The sequence below is a fragment of the Anomaloglossus baeobatrachus genome, chromosome 8, assembly GCF_048569485.1.
Source record: "Anomaloglossus baeobatrachus isolate aAnoBae1 chromosome 8, aAnoBae1.hap1, whole genome shotgun sequence".
Taxonomy (NCBI): domain Eukaryota; kingdom Metazoa; phylum Chordata; class Amphibia; order Anura; family Aromobatidae; genus Anomaloglossus; species Anomaloglossus baeobatrachus.
Genome location: NC_134360.1, coordinates 62,773,166 through 62,796,529, shown reverse-complemented (window position 1 = coordinate 62,796,529; position 23,364 = coordinate 62,773,166). Strand labels below are relative to the sequence as shown.

At 45.5% G+C, this 23,364-nt stretch overlaps 1 protein-coding gene across 3 annotated transcripts in view; it reads right to left on the bottom strand.

Annotated features, from left to right (window-relative positions):
- Window positions 1-23,146, bottom strand: part of NEK4 (NIMA related kinase 4) — a 114,439-nt gene extending 91,293 nt beyond the window's left edge. For 2 of the 3 annotated variants that reach the window (XM_075321732.1, XM_075321733.1), the window contains exons 1-3: window positions 23,003-23,146; window positions 3,433-3,699; window positions 1,966-2,163 (exon numbers count right to left, since the gene is read on the bottom strand). In XM_075321732.1, the coding sequence (XP_075177847.1) occupies window positions 1,966-2,163; window positions 3,433-3,699; window positions 23,003-23,116 (579 nt within the window). In that variant the 5' untranslated portion in view covers window positions 23,117-23,146. The remainder of the gene's footprint in view (window positions 1-1,965; window positions 2,164-3,432; window positions 3,700-23,002) is intronic. The other variant, XM_075321734.1, reaches the window with a different exon arrangement.
- Window positions 23,147-23,364: the final 218 nt, after the last annotated feature.

Here is a 23,364-nt window from a genome sequence, read left to right as displayed (position 1 = left end):
AATGGAGCAGAACTCGCCCTTCATTCATTCCCTATGGGGCTGCCCTGTGCTGCGCTCAGGTTTTCAAGGCAGCCACATAAAGGATCAAAGGCGAGGCGGCATCCAATCTGTTCCAGCATTTTGAAATAAGGATAAACTTGCCCCATTGGGGATACATATTCTCTATTCTGCATAGAACGGAGTTCCAGCAGTTGCACTTACCCTGTGGATAGGTGATATCCAGTGAGAAAAACAAACAAGTTCTCTCTTTCAAAGGGAATTTTCCACTAGTTTCTTGCTCAACCATCTGAGAGCAGCATGACGTAGGGGCAGACACCCGGATTCCAGCGATGTGTCACTTACTGGGCTGCTTGCTGCAGTTTAGATATAATCACTGTTTTCTCTGCTGCAGATCTACCAGTTCTCGGAATGCTGAGCTCTATAACTCCGGCCACAGCACTGATTGGCAGCTTTCTATGCACTATGCATAGGCAATAACTATGCATAGGCAAAAAGATGCCAATAAGTGGTGGGGTGGAGTTCTACAGCACTCATGAATATAGAAGACTACATGGTTGCAGGTTTACTAGGTGTCTAGTGATAATCTCATGCTGATAAAACAGTGACTTTAGCTAAACTACAGCAAAAACACCAGTAAGTGACACATCGCTGTAATCAGGGTCTCGGTCTCTACCTAATGGTTATCTCAGTTTAGGTAGAAAAAAACCTGGTGAGAGATTTCCTTTAATACAAATCTGAGAGCAGCATGACGTAGGGACAGAGACCGTGATTCTAGCGATGTGTCACTTACTGAGCTGTTTGCTGCAGTTTAGATATAATCACTGTTCTTTCTGCTGCAGATCTACCAGTTCTGGAATGCTGAGCTCTATAACCCCGCCCACAGCACTGATTGGCAGCTTTCTGTGTACACTATGCACAGGTAAAAAGATGCCAATCAGTGGTTGGGCAGAGTTCTACAGCACTCATGAATATTGAGGACTACATGGCTGCAGGTTTACTAATCATCTAGTGATAATCTCCTGCAGATAAGACAATGATTTTAGCTAAACTGCAGCAAAAGGCCCAGTAAGGGGTGCTTCACACACAGCGAGCTCACTGCCGAGATCGCTGCTGAGTCACGCTTTTTGTGACGCAGCAGTGACCTCATTAGCGATCTCGCTGTGTGTGACACTGAGCAGCGATCTGGCCCCTGCTGCGAGATCGCTGCTCGTTACACACAGCCCTGGTTCGTTTTCTTCAAAGGCGCTCTCCCGCTGTGACACACAGATCGCTGTGTGTGACAGCGAGAGAGCGACAAATGAAGCGAGCAGGGAGCAGGAGCCGGCGTCTGACAGCTGAGGTAAGCTGTAACCAAGATAAACATCGGGTAACCAAGGTGGTTACCCGATATTTACCTTAGTTACCAGCCTCTGCAGCTCTCACGCTGCCTGTGCTGCCGGCTCCGGCTCTCTGCACATGTAGCTGCTGTACACATTGGGTTAATTAACCCGATGTGTACAGCAGCTAGGAGAGCAAGGAGCCAGCGCTCAGTGTGCGCGGCTCCCTGCTCCCTGCACACACAGCTAAGCGGTGTGCGCTGGTAACTAATGTAAACATCAGGTAACCATACCCGATGTTTACCTTAGTTACCAGTCTCCGCAGCTTCCAGACGGCGGCTCCGTGCAAGCGCAGCGTCGCTTGCACGTCGCTGCTGGCTGGGGGCTGTTCACTGGTCGCTGGTGAGATCTGCCTGTTTGACAGCTCACCAGCGACCATGTAGCGATGCAGCAGCGATCCTGACCAGGTCAGATCGCTGGTCGGATCGCTGCTGCATCGCTAAGTGTGAAGGTACCCTAAGTAATACATCACTGTAATCACGGTCTCGGTCTCTACCTTATGGTGATCTCAGATTAGGTAGCAAAAACCTGGTGACAGATTCCCTTTAATATAAAAAAAGTTAATAACGTATAGTAAATGGGTCAGTACCTTATAATTGTATGGCTGATTAGAGAACAGTTCTGGGCTCATATAGTAAGGGGTCCCGATGAGAGTGCTGGCCATGTCGTACTGGCTGTCCAGGATCCGTGCAATCCCCAGGTCTCCCACTTTGATGATGTTAGATTTAGTCAGGAAAATATTCTGCGTTTTCAAGTCTCGATGCATAACGTGCAAATTGTGTAAATACTGTGGAAAAAAAAATAGAATGAGATTAGCAGCAAAAAGAACATTGCATAAAAAGCTTTATAAATGAAAAAGGATCACCTAAGTTCTCCGACTTGGAAAACAAGGGTGGTTAATGCCTGGAGGTACCAGGGGTGCTGAAGCAAGAAGAGGCTGCTCACACTGCTGTCCATCCTGTCTATGTGATCTAATATTGGAGGTACTAGGGGTCCTGAGGCAAGAAGAGACTGCCCACGGTGTAGTCCACTCTTTCTATGTGATCTAATATTGGAGGTGCCAGGGATGCCGAGGCTGCTCACATTGCTGTCCACCTTGTCTATGTGATCTAATACTGGAGATATCAGGGGTGCTGAGGTAAGAAGATGCTGCTCACACTGCAGTCTGCCCTGTCTGTCTGGCAGAGCTTTCAGCAGGCTCATTATCTTCAGAAGCAACACTATAATAATAACTAACACCTATACACAGCTGATAAAAAAGAATCCATCAATCACGATGTGATCAATGACCCTGCGTTCCAAAGTCCACACACTCAATAGGTACTTTACTACCAAAAATAGGGTGGGGATCCTACTGTAGTGGCTAATATACACGTGTTGCTTCCTAAAACAACAGAACACTAAAGGTCTAAAAAAGCCTCAGTGGTTAGCGTAAAAGTTGCAAGATTTCTCTTTTTTTTATTTGAATACACATTGTGATACAAAAGAATAGGTGATTAAAAATGTACACCCCCCCCCCAAAAAACAAACAAAAGATAACACAAAAACATGACTTATTAGGTCATTTTCTGATGATAACTTCCTTTTAAGCTTCAAACAGGCCTAGACATTTAAGAGTTAATAGATGACGCTGAACAGATCATAATGGAAAGCTTTGCTCACACCAGACACCAGTAAACTAGGTACAAAGCCGGTTTTACACGTTTGACCTTCATGGTCTGGATACGGACCACAATGTATGGACTGGCTGCAGGTCTCCTGACCTGGACTCAACAGCCACGTAGGAGGCCGGTCTGTGCATTGTGCTTGGATTGTGAATGTCGGACATGTAAAAGGGTCCGAATGTGTGACCCCATTGAAATAGCAGCAGTACCAGTACAACTGGGCCAACATCAGGGCTCGCTGGTGCTAGGGAGCAAATATGATGGACGCTTGTGAAGCCAAGAAAAGGGCGGACAGAGGGCACCTATATGCACACAACTTGTCTTGACATCACAAAGACAATTATCATCAAGGCACAAAAAAAAAAAGTTTCTGCAAACTCCTATTACGCTACCTGCAGTGCCATGGTGATCTGTAGAAACCACTCCACGACTTGGCTTTCTGGAAGGAGTTTGCCCTTTTGTTCCTTAAGTTTATGGTACAAGTCTCCCCCTTCACAGAAGCCCATGGCGATGTAGAGCAGGCCATCGTCACCCTCCCACGACTCCTTATACGCCACAATGTTGGGGTGTTTCAGCTGAGACAGGAGCTGCGCCTCTTGTTCTGCCGCTTTCCGTTCTCTGCGAGGAGCGTTGCGGAGGCTCAGCTTCTTAATCACATACTGCGGGAAGAAGGGAATTTTGTTTACTTACCGTAAATTCCTTTTCTTCTAGCTCTAATTGGGAGACCCAGACAATTAGGTTGTATAGGCTATGCCTCCGGAGGCCGCACAAAGTACTACACTTAAAAGTGTTAAGCCCCTCCCCTTCTGCCTATACACCCCCCGTGCTCCCACGGGCTCCTCAGTTTTGGTGCAAAAGCAAGAAGGAGGAAAAAGAATTATAAACTGGTTTAAAGTAACTTCAATCCGAAGGAATATCGGAGAACTGAAACCATTCAACATGAACAACATGTGTACACAAAAAAACAGGGGCGGGTGCTGGGTCTCCCAATTAGAGCTAGAAGAAAAGGAATTTACGGTAAGTAAACAAAATTCCCTTCTTCTTTGTCGCTCCATTGGGAGACCCAGACAATTGGGACGTCCAAAAGCAGTCCCTGGGTGGGTAAAATAATACCTCGTAAGAGAGCCGTAAAACGGCCTCTTCCTACAGGTGGGCAACCGCCGCCTGAAGGACTCGTCTACCTAGGCTGGCGTCCGCCGAAGCATAGGTATGCACTTGATAGTGCTTCGTGAAAGTGTGCAGACTCGACCAGGTAGCCGCCTGACACACCTGCTGAGCCGTAGCCTGGTGCCTCAAAGCCCAGGACGCGCCCACGGCTCTGGTAGAATGGGCCTTCAGCCCTGAGGGAACCGGAAGCCCAGCCGAACGGTAAGCTTCGATAATTGGCTCCTTGATCCACCGAGCCAGGGTTGATTTGGAAGCCTGTGACCCTTTACGCTGGCCAGCGACAAGGACAAAGAGTGCATCCGAGCGGCGCAGGGGCGCCGTACGAGAAATGTAGATTCTGAGTGCTCTCACCAGATCTAACAAGTGCAAATCCTTTTCACATTGGTGAACTGGATGAGGACAAAAAGAAGGTAAGGAGATATCCTGATTGAGATGAAAGGGGGATACCACCTTAGGGAGAAATTCCGGAACCGGACGTAGAACCACCTTGTCCTGGTGAAACACCAGGAAAGGGGTTTTGCATGAAAGCGCTGCTAGCTCAGACACTCTCCAAAGTGAAGTGACTGCTACTAGAAAAACCACTTTCTGCGAAAGGCGTGAGAGAGGAATATCCCTCATTGGCTCGAATGGTGGTTTCTGAAGAACCATCAGCACCCTGTTCAGATCCCAGGGTTCTAACGGCCGCTTGTAAGGAGGGACGATGTGACAAACCCCCTGCAGGAACGTGCGTACCTGTGGAAGTCTGGCTAGGCGCTTCTGGAAAAACACAGAGAGCGCTGAGACTTGTCCCTTAAGAGAGCCGAGCGACAAACCCTTTTCCAGTCCAGATTGAAGGAAAGACAGAAAAGCGGGCAAGGCAAAAGGCCAGGGAGAAATACCCTGAGCAGAACACCACGACAGGAAAATTTTCCATGTCCTGTGGTAGATTTTAGCGGACGTTGGTTTCCTAGCTTGTCTCATAGTGGCAATGACGTCTTGAGATAACCCTGAAGACGCTAGGATCCAGGACTCAATGGCCACACAGTCAGGTTGAGGGCCGCAGAATTCAGATGGAAAAACGGCCCTTGAGATAGCAAGTCTGGTCGGTCTGGTAGTGCCCACGGTTGGCCGACCGTGAGATGCCACAGATCCGGGTACCACGACCGCCTCGGCCAGTCTGGAGCGACGAGGATGACGCGGCGGCATTCGGCCCTGATCTTGCGTAACACTCTGGGCAACAGTGCCAGCGGAGGAAACGCATAAGGGAGCTGAAACTGCGACCAATCCTGAACTAAGGCGTCTGCCGCCAGAGCTCTGGGATCTTGAGACCGTGCCATGAACATTGGTACCTTGTTGTTGTGCCGGGACGCCATGAGGTCGACGTCCGGCACCCCCCAGCGGCAACAGATCTCCTGAAACACGTCCGGGTGAAGGGACCATTCCCCTGCGTCCATGCCCTGGCGACTGAGATAATCTGCTTCCCAGTTTTCCACGCCTGGGATGTGAACTGCGGATATGGTGGAGGCCGTGGCTTCCACCCACATCAAAATCCGCCGGACTTCCTGGAAGGTTTGCCGGCTGCGTGTGCCGCCTTGGTGGTTGATGTATGCCACCGCTGTGGAGTTGTCCGACTGAATTCGGATCTGCTTGCCCCTCAACCACTGCTGGAACGCTTTCAGGGCAAGATACACTGCCCGTATTTCCAGAACATTGATCTGAAGCGAGGACTCTTGCTGGGTCCACGTACCCTGAGCCCTGTGGTGGAGAAAAACCGCTCCCCACCCTGACAGACTCGCGTCCGTCGTGACTACTTCCCAGGATGGGGGTAGGAAGGATTTCCCCTTCGATAATGAAGTGGGAAGGAGCCACCACCGAAGGGAAGCTTTGGTCGCCTGAGAGAGGGAGACGGTCCTGTCGAGGGACGTCGGCTTCCTGTCCCATTTGCGTAAGATGTCCCATTGAAGGGGACGCAGGTGAAACTGCGCGAAAGGGACTGCCTCCATTGCTGCCACCATCTTCCCCAGGAAGTGCATGAGGCGCCTCAAGGGGTGTGACTGGCCTTGAAGGAGAGATTGTACCCCTTTCTGTAGTGACTGCTGCTTGATCAGCGGAAGCTTCACTATCGCTGAGAGGGTATGAAACTCCATGCCAAGATATGTCAGCGATTGGGCCGGTGTCAGATTTGACTTTGGAAAATTGATGATCCACCCGAAACCCTGGAGAGTCTCCAGGGTAGCGTCGAGGCTGCGTTGGCATGCCTCTTGAGAGGGTGCCTTGATCAGCAGATCGTCCAAATATGGAATCACCGAGTGACCCTGCTAGTGTAGGAGCGCTACTACAGTAGCCATCACCTTGGTAAAAACCCGTGGGGCTGTTGACAGGCCGAACGGCAGTGCCACAAATTGCAGGTGTTCGTTTCCTATGGCGAAGCGCAAGAAGCGCTGATGCTCTGGAGCAATCGGTACGTGGAGATAAGCATCTTTGATATCGATCGATGCAAGGAAATCTCCTTGGGACATTGAGGCGATGACGGAGCGGAGGGATTCCATCCTGAACCGTCGGGTTTTTACGTGTTTGTTGAGCAGTTTCAGGTCCAGGACCGGGCGGAAAGACCCATCCTTCTTTGGGACCACAAACAAGTTGGAGTAAAAACCGTGGCTCTGTTGCTGAAGAGGAACAGGGACCACCACTCCTTCCGCCTTCAGAGTGCCCAGCGCCTGCAGAAGAGCCTCGGCTCGCTCGGGAGGCGGGGATGACCTGAAGAATCGAGTCGGGGGACGAGAGGTGAACTCTATCTTGTAACCGTGAGACAGAATGTCTCTCACCCAGCGGTCTTTTATTTGTGGCAGCCAGGTGCCGCAAAAGCGGGAGAGCCTGCCACCGACCGAGGATGCTACTAGAGGAGGTCGAAAGTCATGAGGAAGCCGCTTTGTTAGCGGCGCCTCCGGTGGTCTTTTTAGGACGTGACTTAGACCGCCATGCATCAGAGTTCCTTTGTTCCTTCTGAGACCCTTTGGACGAGGAGAATTGGGACCTGCCCGCGCCCCGAAAGGACCGAAACCTCGACTGCCCTCTCCTCTGTTGGGGTATGTTCTGTTTGGGCTGGGGTAAGGATGTATCCTTTCCCTTGGATTGTTTGATGATTTCATCCAGACGCTCGCCAAACAGCCTGTCGCCAGAAATTGGCAAACTGGTTAAGCGCTTTTTGGAAGCAGAATCTGCCTTCCATTCCCGTAGCCACAAGGCCCTGCGGAGTACCACCGAATTGGCGGCCGCAACCGCCGTACGGCTCGCAGAGTCCAGGACAGCATTAATAGCGTAAGACGCAATTGCCGAGGTCTGGGTGGTAATGGATGCCACTTGTGGCGCGGCCGCTTCAATTTGCGCCTGACCTGCTGAGATAGCTTGTAGCGCCCATACGGCTGCGAATGCTGGGGCAAAAGAAGCTCCGATAGCTTCATAGATGGATTTCAACCAGAGCTCCATCTGCCTGTCAGTGGCATCTTTGAGCGAGGCCCCATCTTCCACTGCAAGTATGGATCTAGCCGCCAGTCTGGAGATTGGAGGATCCACTTTGGGACACTGAGTCCAACCTTTAACCACGTCAGGGGGAAAAGGATAACGTGTATCCTTAAGGCGCTTAGAAAAATGCTTATCTGGACAAGCATGGTGATTCTGGACTGTCTCTCTGAAATCAGAGTGGTCTAGAAACATACTCGGTGTACGCTTGGGGAACCTGAAACGGAATTTCTCCTGCTGAGACACTGACTCCTCCGCCGGAGGAGCTGAGGGAGAGATATCCAGCATTTGATTGATGGACGCAATAAGATCGTTCACTATGGCGTCCCCGTCTGGAGTATTAAGATTGAGAGCGCCCTCAGGATCAGAATCCTGATCAGCTGTCTCCGCATCATCAACCAGAGATTCCCCCCGCTGAGACCCTGAACAATATGATGTCGAGGGAAATTCTAAGCGAGCCCGCTTATTCGGTCTGGGGTCTAAGTCATAACCCTCAGCCTGGGATGTATGAGATACCCCGGGAGGACATTGTTGGACCAACTGAGGGGGGTCAGGGGACAATGATTCAACAGAGTCCCTTTGCTGAGATACCGGCCTGGACTGCAAGGCTTCTAGTATCTTAGCCATAGTCTCAGAGAGTTTTGCAAACTCAGTCCCCGTCACCTGGACAGTGTCAACAGGTGGCTCCCCCTGGGCCCCTCTTAGCAGAGGCTCTGGCTGAACAAGTGCCACAGGGGCCGAACAGTGCACACAATGAGGGTCAGTGGAACCTGCCGGTAGTGGGGTCATACATGCGGCGCAGGCAGCATAATAAGCCTGTGTTTTGGCACCCCTGCCTTTTGTGGGCGCCATGCTATTGTTTTCCCTGTGTAACACAATAGGGTATATAGCCAGAATGAACTGTGCTCATACAGTGTAGAGTATATACTATAAACAAATAATGTATCAATACACTACAGCACCATGGGGCTAGCACCAACAGGTGCTGCTTACCACCCGCTTTAAAGCGGTTATGAGGCCACCAGAGACCGTGTCTGGGTCTCCCAGGGTTTGTCCCTCTCTGCAGCGTCGGAGGAGCTGACAGGAATGGCTGCGGCGTCCTGACGAGAGGAGGGAGCCGTGGGCGTGGCCGAGAAAGTGCGGGAACTGGTGCCCGCACTGTGCACAGTGAGGGGGGGTGGAGTATGCAAATCATACTCCAGCCCTCAGTGCTGCTCGTTCCGTGCAGCGTCCCGCCCTTCCCCCTGCCTGTCAGGGCTGAGGGCGGGAGAAAGGGAAAACTAGGCCGCAAGCAAGCCGGGGACTCTAGTATAAGCGTGGCTGCCGTAAAAGCGCAGCACACGCCGAAGTCCCCGGCGAACTACAAGTCCCAGCCGCGCCGCCGTTTCCCATGGCAGCGGCGGTTAGCGCGGTAGCCCCTACATATAAACACACTCAGCGACGCTGAGTGTGTAATGGCACATTTAACCCGGTCAGCGCCGCGGCCCGGTGCACTAGCACACCCAGCAAAGCTGAGGTGTTGCCGTGCGCGGTCCCCACAGGGATACAGAGTACCTTCACGTAGCAGGGCCATGTCCCTGAACGATACCAGGCTCCTATCCAGCAGTCTCCACAGGAGTTGTGGATGAAGCACGGTCTCAGTGCCTGGAGACCGATAGGATCCCACTTCCACCAGAGCCCTGAGGGGGATGGGGAAGGAAAGCAGCATGTGGGCTCCAGCCTCCGTACCCGCAATGGATACCTCAACCTTAACAACACCGCCGACAAGAGTGGGGTGAGAAGGGAGCATGCTGGGGGCCCTATATGGGCCCACTTTTCTTCCATCCGACATGGTCAGCAGCTGCTGCTGACCAATCTGTGGAGGTGTGCTGTGCGTGTCTGACCTCCTTCGCACAAAGCAAAAAACTGAGGAGCCCGTGGGAGCACGGGGGGTGTATAGGCAGAAGGGGAGGGGCTTAACACTTTTAGTGTAGTACTTTGTGCGGCCTCCGGAGGCATAGCCTATACAACCCAATTGTCTGGGTCTCCCAATAGAGCGACAAAGAAAGAAGAAAATATTCAACACTTATTCAACAAAAAAAGAAAAAAAATCAGCAGCAATCTATCAAAATGTGCAAAAGCAAATAGAAACAATCAAAAAAAAAAAAATATATTATATATATGTGCCTCTCTTTTAACATCCCTCCTCTTTGCCTCTTTTTTCATATTGTATTTATACCATTCATGTATTTTGTGTTTTTGTCTACCAACTTTTATGAAGTAAGATAATAATATAGAATAAAAAACATACATTGTGAAGCAATTCTACTCGTCTTTCTCCTGTTTTCATTCCTACTATTGAGTAGCTCTGACACGCAATGCAGCATCCCAAGTGAGGGGCAGCTGCTGTGTGTCTTTAATGTAATGTTGGACTCTATGTTTCTAACATTTTTTTCTGTGGTTTTCACAGCTTTCCTTCTTCTATCTAGTATGGATTTCAGAGCCCGTGACAATGCGTGGCTCACACAATTAAATGTGGCACTTGAGGAGGTCGGCACCACTGGTGAGGAGGTGTGTGGTGATGTCATTATCAAGGAGGCAGTCACAAGATACAGGGACCTCCTGAGGAAGCGAACCAAAACCTGGTGGAACAGGGCTTTCCTGGACAAGTATGCGCAGAGAAATCTGATCCCCCGTGGATTACGGGTACAAATTTTTCCATCTTTCCCAGTGGAGAGTGAATCATTCAGGAATAAATGGGAAGAACTATCCAGCACTTGCTCCAGAGGATATTCACAACTCCTAATTGAGCTTAATAGCTCATCTATTGGAGATATGGAGAAAGAAATGGAACAACTGCTTCATACGATAAAATCTTCATTATCCTCTGAAGCACTCTCCAAATTTAATACTGATATTGATTTTGAGCTCAGTAAGATGGAGAAGGAGATACAGGCGTTTAAAATCAAAAAATTCCAACGTGACCTTCGTGATCAACAACTCAACCTTATCTATAGATGGCAACAACCATCATATAGATCTAGGTCTAGATTTCGATCTAAAACAGGATCACGGTCACGATCTGCGTCCCTCATATCCGGTTTCTCTTCTGACGAAACAACCGCTCCTGGTAGTACGGATGGGACGAATTTGGGAGTGAACCCTGCAATTTCAGGGGTAACAACACGACTTAAAGCTACCAAACAAGTTCCATCAAAAACATCTAAAAAAGATAACCGTACTCTCCAGGTAATCAACCTATCCACCCATGTGTTGTCAGGGGCACAATTTGAGGTTCTGTCCAGGGGGCTCTCTTTCTCTCCAACTAATGCTTTCAACTTTTTTACAGCTATGAAAGATCTTCATCTTTTTTCTAGAAAGCTGGTATTGAAAAAGTTACATAATCGCAACACGCCAACATTTGGTTTGGACAGTCGGGAAGAGAGAGAGGCCTTGGCAATTTTGGAGGAACTTCAATCGGAACAACAATCCCCTGATGGCACAGGTGTGTTCCCATCATCAATTTTACCAAAATCTACGAAATTTCCCCCCTTGTCACTTTGTCCCTCTGTCGAGATATTCACAAGGTTGGTATTAAACGATTTTGCTCAGTTACCATCTAGGCGGCATAATGATAACCTTACATCTCGACAGAGAACAGCATTAAAACAACTTGAGAGCTGGAAGGACGTGGTAATAAAACCCGCTGACAAGGGGGGAAACATAGTAATTTGGCCTGTTATTAAATATGAAAGGGAGACCTTTCGTCAGTTGAGAGATAGAGAGACGTATAAAAAACTAGACTTCAACCCTGTGAACTCCTTCTCCAGAGAGCTCTCAATTATTCTTGAGCGGGCGCTGGATCTGGGTCTTGTCACGAGGAAGGTTGTGGATGGCTTGTTGGTTAAATATCCCAAGGTGCCCACCTTATACTTGCTCCCCAAAATTCATAAAGATGCCCTTGACCCGCCGGGCCGTCCGATCGTGTCTGGATTGGAGGGAATGTGTGACCCAGTATGTAAGTTTATTGACTTCTACTTAAAACCTTTGGTGGAAACACTTCCCTCCTACCTAAAAGACACGACGGACGTGCTCAATAGGGTCAATGGCATCTATATGGAACCAGACATGCTTTTGGTCACGGCGGATGTAGAATCTTTATATACCTGCATCCGCCATGACGATGGTTTGGCAGCTGCTCAATTTTTCCTTGGGGCCTCCGGTCGGGACAGCGCGATGTGTGATTTGATTCTCCAGCTGCTCCGCTTTATCCTCACCCACAATTTCTTCACATTTAAAGATTCGTTTTATCTACAACAACGCGGCACTGCGATGGGTGCGGCCTGTGCGCCCTCGTACGCCAATCTCTTCCTAGGGTACTGGGAGAGATCGGTTTTTGGCGACGAGGGCGACCAGGCCGTATCCCATGTGCAGTGCTGGCTTAGATATATAGATGACTTGTTGATTTTGTGGCAGGGTACGGCGGAGCAGCTTGAGACCTTTGTGGGCAGACTTGGCATGAATCCATTCAATATTAAATTGACACATAAATATCACAATAAACGTATTGATTTTTTGGACATTCTGATCACAGTTGATAATGATAATTTGATTCAAACAGATGTGTTTCGGAAAAGCACATCGGTGAATGCGTTACTTCATGCCTCGTCTGCCCATAACCTATCCACTATTCGCGCTGTCCCCACCGGACAGTTCCTGAGGATGAAGAGAATTTGTTCATCCGACCAAAAATTTGAGGAGCAAGCTGCCGACCTCAAGTCTCGGTTCCAAGAAAGGGGATATAGCAACCGCAGTATTAAGAAGGGCTACCTTAGGGCGAAAAACACTCCAAGGTCCCAACTCCTTTTGACAAGAAAAAAGGATAGACCAGAACATCAGGCGGTGAGATTTATTACCACCTTTAATCATGAATGGCATAATATTCGTTCCATTCTGAATCGCCACTGGTCTATCTTAACATCTGACCCCGCCTTGAAGGATTCTTTGTCTGACCACCCCCTAATGACGGCCAGGAGATCGGCTAACCTCCGTGACGTGCTCGTCAGGAGCCATTATGTTCCACCGGTATCTGGTTTTTTAGGTCTTACCAGCCCTCGGGTTGGGTGCTTCCCATGTGGCCATTGCCTTGCATGCAGCAATGTCACTCGCAGCTCGGTGTTTTCATCATCAGACGGGACTCGTGAGTTCCAGATTAGGGACTATATTTCATGTGGCACCTCAAACGTCATATATTATGCTGTTTGTGGGTGCCCATTGATTTATATAGGGTTAACATCGCGCGAGTTGCGCATTCGCGTCCGCGAGCATGTGAGGGACATTGCTGCAGCAAGGACTGTGACTGACTTTGCCTCCCTCAAAACCATTCCACGCCACTTCAAGGCCCACCATGGATGTGATCCGAAATCCCTACTAATACGTGGGATTGAGGTGGTCCATGGTGGCATCAGGGGTGGCAATATTAAGAAAAGGCTAGCCCAACGTGAGACACGATGGATGGTGCTGTTGGGCACAGTTACTCCATCGGGTCTTAACGAGGCACTAAGTTTTGCCCCTTTTCTTTGACATTACCCCGCTGTATGGGTTTCATCTCCCGGTGTAAAGACTGTGGGATTTGTTTTTATGCATGTTTTATTTTCTTCTTAATTACTCATTGTATTCCCTCTTCCCTTCCATATGTCCCTCTGAACTAACAGCCTTGGTCCTGTATGGATTTGAACTTTCAAGCTAAATTCTGATATCGAGGAATCTTTCTACTCTTGTGGACAGAGACACTGGATGTTATATGCGGCGCTGTGACTGTATATTTATTTATGTCATAAGTTGTTATGTGACTCTTTTTGTATTTACCTACCATGCGACCGCATAATGTTACTTCATATACCCGTGTCTGTGCACACTTGCCTCGTACCTATCATGGACGTGCGCGTGCGCGTGTTGCGCTGCGGGTCCGCCTTCCTCCCGGCCGTCTTTGGGTGACTCACTGCGCACGCGCGGGCGCCATGGAGACGCGTCCCCGCTCCTGCGCGTGCGCTGGGGTTATGACGGTGTGAGGAGGTCTCCGGATCCCGGGGATGCCATACGCGCATGCGCCGGCAACATCCTTTGATAGGATACAGCTGCTTTGAGGGACAGAGCGGCTATTTAAACCAGCCGTTTCAGTACGAGCAGTCACTCCCTGATGAAGCAACCACGCACAAGCTAGGTCATCTGTGAAACGTACGTTGGAGTTTCTGGGGGATTTAACCCTCCCTCACCTGACAAGCCTTCCTGATCGGATTTATACTAACTGACTGCACAGAGTGGTATGTATGGGGTTCCCGCCTATGTCTATGGTTCCCTTACTGCAGTAGTATGAGGTAACTTCCTTAATTGCTGATTCAGTGTATCAACATATGATTAGCAGTGGGGGACACTGGAACTGGCGGGACTTCACTCATAACCACTTCTCTGTCATCTGTTATATGCCTATTAAGCTGAACACATGCACATGTGACTTCCATATTAGGTGATATATGCCCTATTTGATTTATAGCCACCTTAGCAGACCCCCCTTATACCCTTCGTCTTATATATGTTAAATGGGCTATTTATGAATGTTGCCTGCATAGGTGTGGTTATAGGCTGGATGAAATAAATGTACACATGTGCTGTTTTTTGCTTTGGGCGTTTTTGAGGTTATATTGGACACACAATTGGCATAGATAGATTTCTTTATGCCCTTTTGTTCTATCCCTTCCTGTGTGAGATTGCTGCACTGTTGTAATTATATATAGGTGCGACAATCATACATGATAGCACACAGGAAAAGGGTTTTGCTAACATTACTGGTTATTTTGTCTGATATGGCCTCTGTGACAATAATATGGTATTATGATAGTACTTTATAACTATTCATGAAGGTTTTGTCTGTGCCTCTCTTTTAACATCCCTCCTCTTTGCCTCTTTTTTCATATTGTATTTATACCATTCATGTATTTTGTGTTTTTGTCTACCAACTTTTATGAAGTAAGATAATAATATAGAATAAAAAACATACATTGTGAAGCAATTCTACTCGTCTTTCTCCTGTTTTCATTCCTACTATTGAGTAGCTCTGACACGCAATGCAGCATCCCAAGTGAGGGGCAGCTGCTGTGTGTCTTTAATGTAATGTTGGACTCTATGTTTCTAATATATATATATATATATAATATATATATATAATATATATAATATATATATATATTATATATATATATATATATATATATATATATATATATATATATACACACACATACATACTGTGTATAGTGGGATGAAATGGTGAACCCCCTTGCCCTCCAGTGAGCATAGTAGCACAGATCTGGGGTTATGATTCTTATTCTTATGGTGTTTACAATATGGGTTAATGAATTTTAGAGTTTGATAGCTTTTTTGCCATGTGTACAGCACACCAACCTACTGTATTATACATGGGCGAAAAAAGGAGCTGCACTCAATACAAATTCCATGCAAAGCACTGGTGGATATATTAGGTTTGGATCTCTTTGTGACTTGATAATAAAGAACCCTCATCTATCCCTTTCCTCACGAGTGTTTTTGGCTCTGTATCTGGAGACTCCCCCTTTGTCGCCCAGTCCCTAGAAGCACATATTAGTGTTCTACCCAAACTGGGGAAGGATCATTCATCTGTCTCTAACTACAGACCCATCTCCCTCATCAATGCCGACATCAACATTTTTGCCAAGGCTCTCGCCAACAGACTGGCTCCACTTCTTCCCGGTATTATTCACACTGATCAGGTTGGCTTTGTATTGGGTCGTGAGGCCAGGGACAATACCAACAAAACCCTTATTCTTATGGTGCGGGCTAAGGCCAGAGGTCTCCCTACGTGCCTTCTCTCCATTGATGCAGAGAAGGCCTTTGATAGAGTCAGCTGGGAGTTTGTGATGGCCTCTCTGCGGCAGGTGGGACTGGGAGACAAACTCATTGAAAGGGTCTCTTCCCTTTATAGGAATCCCTCCGCCAGGGTCAAAGTCAATGGGTTTCTCTCATCACCAATTGCAATACATAATGGTGCACGTCCCCCCTACTTTATGTCCTGGTTATGGAACACCTTGCCGTGGCCATCAGAATCAATTCCAGTATCCACGAGATAGGGGTGGGGAATGCAAGGCAGCTCTTTACGCAGATGACCTACTTCTGTTCATCTCGCAGCCTCGCCTTTCCTTCCCTTCACTTATTCCAGAGTTTGAAAAATTCAGTCACCTCAGCAACTTTAAGGTCAATTACTCCAAATCCGAGGCATTAAACATATTTCTCCCTGATGCTGAGGTGGATCATATCAAGAAAAATTTCCCCTTCAAGTGGCAGGACTCCGCCATTACTTACTTAGGGATAACAGTCCCCATGGATCTCTCAAAACTATATCAGCTTAACTACCTTCCCCTTCTCAACAGAACAAGAAAGGATCTTACCTCACACAATAGTAAAAGACTATCCTGGTTTGGACGAATAAATGTTATCAAAATGGACGTTTTGCCTCGCTTTTTGTACTTGTTCCAGACGGTCCCCTTGGTTCCTCCTGCGGCCTTTTTCTCCAGCCTGCAGTCAGTTATCACGCGCTTCGTGTGAGGAGGTAAGCGCCCGAGGATAGGCTTCACTACCCTTTGCAGACTTAAAAGCCAGGGGGGGCTGGATTGCCCTACCTTAAACTCTATCATAAAGCGGCTCTACTGATGCAATTACTAGATTGGCAATATCATGGGGCCACAAAGCAGTGGGTAAGCCTAGAAGAAATGGACCACGAGATCCCCTTGCGTTACCTCCCTTGGATTAGCTCAGGCTCCAGGGGCCAGCCTCTCTCTGAGAATTAACTTGGCATTGTGACATTTGGACTGTAGATCAGCCTGGAAGTGTGAAATGCACTGCAGCAAAAAAGAATGTTATTTCCTTTTTTATTTTTTTTTTTTAAATTGTGAAAAGTTTATTCAGAGGGTCATTTATTATTCAACCCCTCAAACCACCAGAATTCTGTTTGGTTCCCCTAAAGTATTAAGAAGTATTTCAGGCACAAAGAACAATGAGCTTCACATGTTTGGATTAATTATCTCTTTTTCCAGCCTTTTCTGACTAATTAAGACCCTCCCCAAACTTGTGAACAGCACTCATACTTGGTCAACATGGGAAAGACAAAGGAGCATTCCAAGGCCATCAGAGACAAGATCGTGGAGGGTCACAAGGCTGGCAAGGGGTACAAAACCCTTTCCAAGGAGTTGGGCCTACCTGTCTCCACTGTTGGGAGCATCATCCGGAAGTGTAAGGCTTATGGAACTACTGTTAGCCTTCCACGGCCTGGACAGCCTTTGAAAGTTTCCTCCCGTGCCGAGGCCAGGCTTGTCCGAAGAGTCAAGGCTAACCCAAGGACAACAAGGAAGGAGCTCCGGGAAGATCTCATGGCAGTGGGGACATTGGTTTCAGTCAATACCATAAGTAACGTACTCCACCGCAATGGTCTCCGTTCCAGACGAGCCCGTAAGGTACCTTTACTTTCAAAGCGTCATGTCAAGGCTCGTCTACAGTTTGCTCATGATCACTTGGAGGATTCTGAGACACACTGGTTCAAGGTTCTCTGGTCTGATGAGACCAAGATCGAGATCTTTGGTGCCAACCACACACGTGACGTTTGGAGACTGGATGGCACTGCATACGACCCCAAGAATACCATCCCTACAGTCAAGCATGGTGGTGGCAGCATCATGCTGTGGGGCTGTTTCTCAGCCAAGGGGCCTGGCCATCTGGTCCGCATCCATGGGAAGATGGATAGCACGGCCTACCTGGAGATTTTGGCCAAGAACCTCCGCTCCTCCATCAAGGATCTTAAGATGGGTCGTCATTTCATCTTCCAACAAGACAACGACCCAAAGCACACAGCCAAGAAAACCAAGGCCTGGTTCAAGAGGGAAAAAAATCAAGGTGTTGCAGAGGCCTAGTCAGTCTCCTGACCTTAACCCAATTGAAAATTTGTGGAAGGAGCTCAAGATTAAAGTCCACATGAGACACCCAAAGAACCTAGATAACTTGGAGAAGATCTGCATGGAGGAGTGGGCCAAGATAACTCCAGAGACCTGTGCCGGCCTGATCAGGTCTTATAAAAGACGATTATTAGCTGTAATTGCAAACAAGGGTTATTCCACAAAATATTAAACCTAGGGGTTGAATAATAATTGACCCACACTTTTATGTTGGAAATTTATTAAAATTTAACTGAGCAACATAACTTGTTGGTTTGTAAGATTTATGCATCTGTTAATAAATCCTGCTCTTGTTTGAAGTTTGCAGGCTCTAACTTATTTGCATCTTATCAAACCTGCGAAATCTGCAGGGGGTTGAATACTACTTGTAGGCACTGTATATGTATGTGTATTGATATATGTGGTGTGTATATGTTTATGGTACATAAACACAGACACACACACATACATACATACATACATACATACATACATACATACATACATACATATATATATATATATACACACACACACACATTTACACACCATTTACATACACACACCACATATATGACATATATGAATACATATACATAAATGCACACGATAGATATATATATATATATATATATATATATATATATATATAAAATCACACGACACACCCACATGCAGTATACATATACATCACACACACACACAGTATACATATACATCACACACACAGTATACATATACATCACACACAGTATACATATACATCACACACACACACAGTATACATATACATCACTCACACACAGTATACATATACATCACTCACACACAGTATACATATACATCACTCACACACACAGTATACATATACATCACTCACACACACAGTATACATATACATCACTCACACACACACACACACAGTATACATATACATCACACACACACACACACACACACACACAGTATACATATACATCACACACACACACACACAGTATACATATACATCACACACACACACAGTATACATATACATCACACACACACACACACACACACAGTATACATATACATCACTCACACACACAGTATACATATACATCACACACACACAGTATACATATACATCACACACACACAGTATACATATACATCACACACACATAGTATACATATACATCACACACACAGTATACATATACATCACACACACAGTATACATATACATCACACACACAGTATACATATACATCACACACACACAGTATACATATACATCACACACACACAGTATACATATACATCACACACACAGTATACATATACATCACACACACACAGTATACATATACATCACACACACAGTATACATATACATCACACACACAGTATACATATACATCACACACACACAGTATACATATACATCACACACACAGTATACATATACATCACACACACAGTATACATATACATCACACACACAGTATACATATACATCACACACACAGTATACATATACATCACACACACAGTATACATATACATCACACACACACAGTATACATATACATCACACACACAGTATACATATACATCACACACACACAGTATACATATACATCACACACACACAGTATACATATACATCACACACACACAGTATACATATACATCACACACACACACAGTATACATATACATCACACACACAGTATACATATACATCACACACACAGTATACATATACATCACACACACACACACACACAGTATACATATACATCACACACACACACACACACACACAGTATACATATACATCACTCACACACAGTATACATATACATCACTCACACACACAGTATACATATACATCACTCACACACACACACACACACACAGTATACATATACATCACACACACACACAGTATACATATACATCACTCACACACAGTATACATATACATCACTCACACACACACACACACACAGTATACATATACAATCACACACACAGTATACATATACATCACACACAGTATACATATACATCACACACACACACACAGTATACATATACATCACACACACACACACAGTATACATATACATCACACACACACACACAGTATACATATACATCACACACACACAGTATACATATACATCACACACACACAGTATACATATACATCACACACACACAGTATACATATACATCACACACACACACAGTATACATATACATCACACACACACAGTATACATATACATCACACACACACAGTATACATATACATCACACACACACAGTATACATATACATCACACACACACAGTATACATATACATCACACACACACAGTATACATATACATCACACACACACACAGTATACATATACATCACACACACACAGTATACATATACATCACACACACAAAGTATACATATACATCACACACACACAGTATACATATACATCACACACACACACAGTATACATATACATCACACACACACAGTATACATATACATCACACACACAGTATACATATACATCACACACACACAGTATACATATACATCACACACACACACAGTATACATATACATCACACACACACACAGTATACATATACATCACACACACACAGTATACATATACATCACACACACACACAGTATACATATACATCACACACACACAGTATACATATACATCACTCACACACACAGTATACATATACATCACAGACACTGTATACATATACATCACACACACAGTATACATATACATCACACACACAGTATACATATACATCACACACACAGTATACATATACATCACACACACAGTATACATATACATCACACACACAGTATACATATACATCACACACACAGTATACATATACATCACACACACAGTATACATATACATCACACACACAGTATACATATACATCACACACACAGTATACATATACATCACACACACAGTATACATATACATCACACACACAGTATACATATACATCACACACACAGTATACATATACATCACACACACAGTATACATATACATCACACACACAGTATACATATACATCACTCACACACACAGTATACATATACATCACTCACACACACAGTATACATATACATCACTCACACACACAGTATACATATACATCACTCACACACAGTATACATATACATCACACACACACAGTATACATATACATCACACACACACAGTATACATATACATCACACACACACAGTATACATATACATCACACACACACAGTATACATATACATCACACACACACACAGTATACATATACATCACACACACACAGTATACATATACATCACACACACAAAGTATACATATACATCACACACACACAGTATACATATACATCACACACACACACAGTATACATATACATCACACACACACAGTATACATATACATCACACACACAGTATACATATACATCACACACACACAGTATACATATACATCACACACACACACAGTATACATATACATCACTCACACACACAGTATACATATACATCACTCACACACACAGTATACATATACATCACACACACACAGTATACATATACATCACACACACACAGTATACATATACATCACACACACACAGTATACATATACATCACACACACACAGTATACATATACATCACACACACACAGTATACATATACATCACACACACACAGTATACATATACATCACACACACACAGTATACATATACATCACACACACACACAGTATACATATACATCACACACACACACAGTATACATATACATCACACACAGTATACATATACACCACACACACACAGTATACATGTACATCACACACACACACAGTATACATATACATCACACACACACACAGTATACATATACATCACACACACACACACACAGTATACATATACATCACACACACACACAGTATACATATACATCACACACACACACAGTATACATATACATCACACACACACACACACAGTATACATATACATCACACACACACACAGTATACATATACATCACACACACACACACACAGTATACATATACATCACACACACACACAGTATACATATACATCACACACACAGTATACATATACATCACACACACAGTATACATATACATCACACACACAGTATACATATACATCACACACACAGTATACATATACATCACACACACACACAGTATACATATACATCACACACACACACAGTATACATATACATCACACACACACACAGTATACATATACATCACACACACACAGTATACATATACATCACACACACACACAGTATACATATACATCACACACACACACAGTATACATATACATCACACACACACACAGTATACATATACATCACACACACACACAGTATACATATACATCACACACACACACAGTATACATATACATCACACACACAGTATACATATACATCACACACACACACAGTATACATATACATCACACACACACACACACAGTATACATATACATCACACACACACAGTATACATATACATCACACACACACACAGTATACATATACATCACACACACACACACACAGTATACATATACATCACACACACACACAGTATACATATACATCACACACACACACACACAGTATACATATACATCACACACACACACAGTATACATATACATCACACACACACACAGTATACATATACATCACACACACACACAGTATACATATACATCACACACACACACACAGTATACATATACATCACACACACACACACAGTATACATATACATCACACACACACACACAGTATACATATACATCACACACACACACACACAGTATACATATACATCACACACACACACAGTATACATATACATCACACACACACAGTATACATATACATCACACACACACACACACAGTATACATATACATCACACACACACACAGTATACATATACATCACACACACACACACACAGTATACATATACATCACACACACACACAGTATACATATACATCACACACACAGTATACATATACATCACACACACAGTATACATATACATCACACACACAGTATACATATACATCACACACACAGCAGTGTAGCAGCACGCCCTGTGATATGGGTCGTCCATGACACTGTACACTTGCACATATCGCAGCATGGTCCGGTGCACACGTACCTGCTTCCCCTCGGCTCGGTGTGCGGCCAGGCTGACCTCCCCGTAGCTCCCCTTCCCCACCACACGAATGACCGTGTAATTCTCCAGCCCAGCCCGCAGCCTGTTCTCCTCCATCCCGTCTACGATTTACGGCATCCCCGTCCACACTCCTGACCACAACTTCCGGCAGCGTCACGGTAACCAAGCAACCGGAGAACGGAGACGGGAAAACAGCGGCTAGAACAGCGAGGAATTCACAGGTATAAAACCAGAGAGCGCAGCGCCCTCTGCTGGACACTGTGGGTAGGGCAGGGGAGCGAGCGCAGCGCTGCAGACCCTGCGGTGAAAAGTCATTTGCAGCGGTTTTTCTGACGCGGATTTTA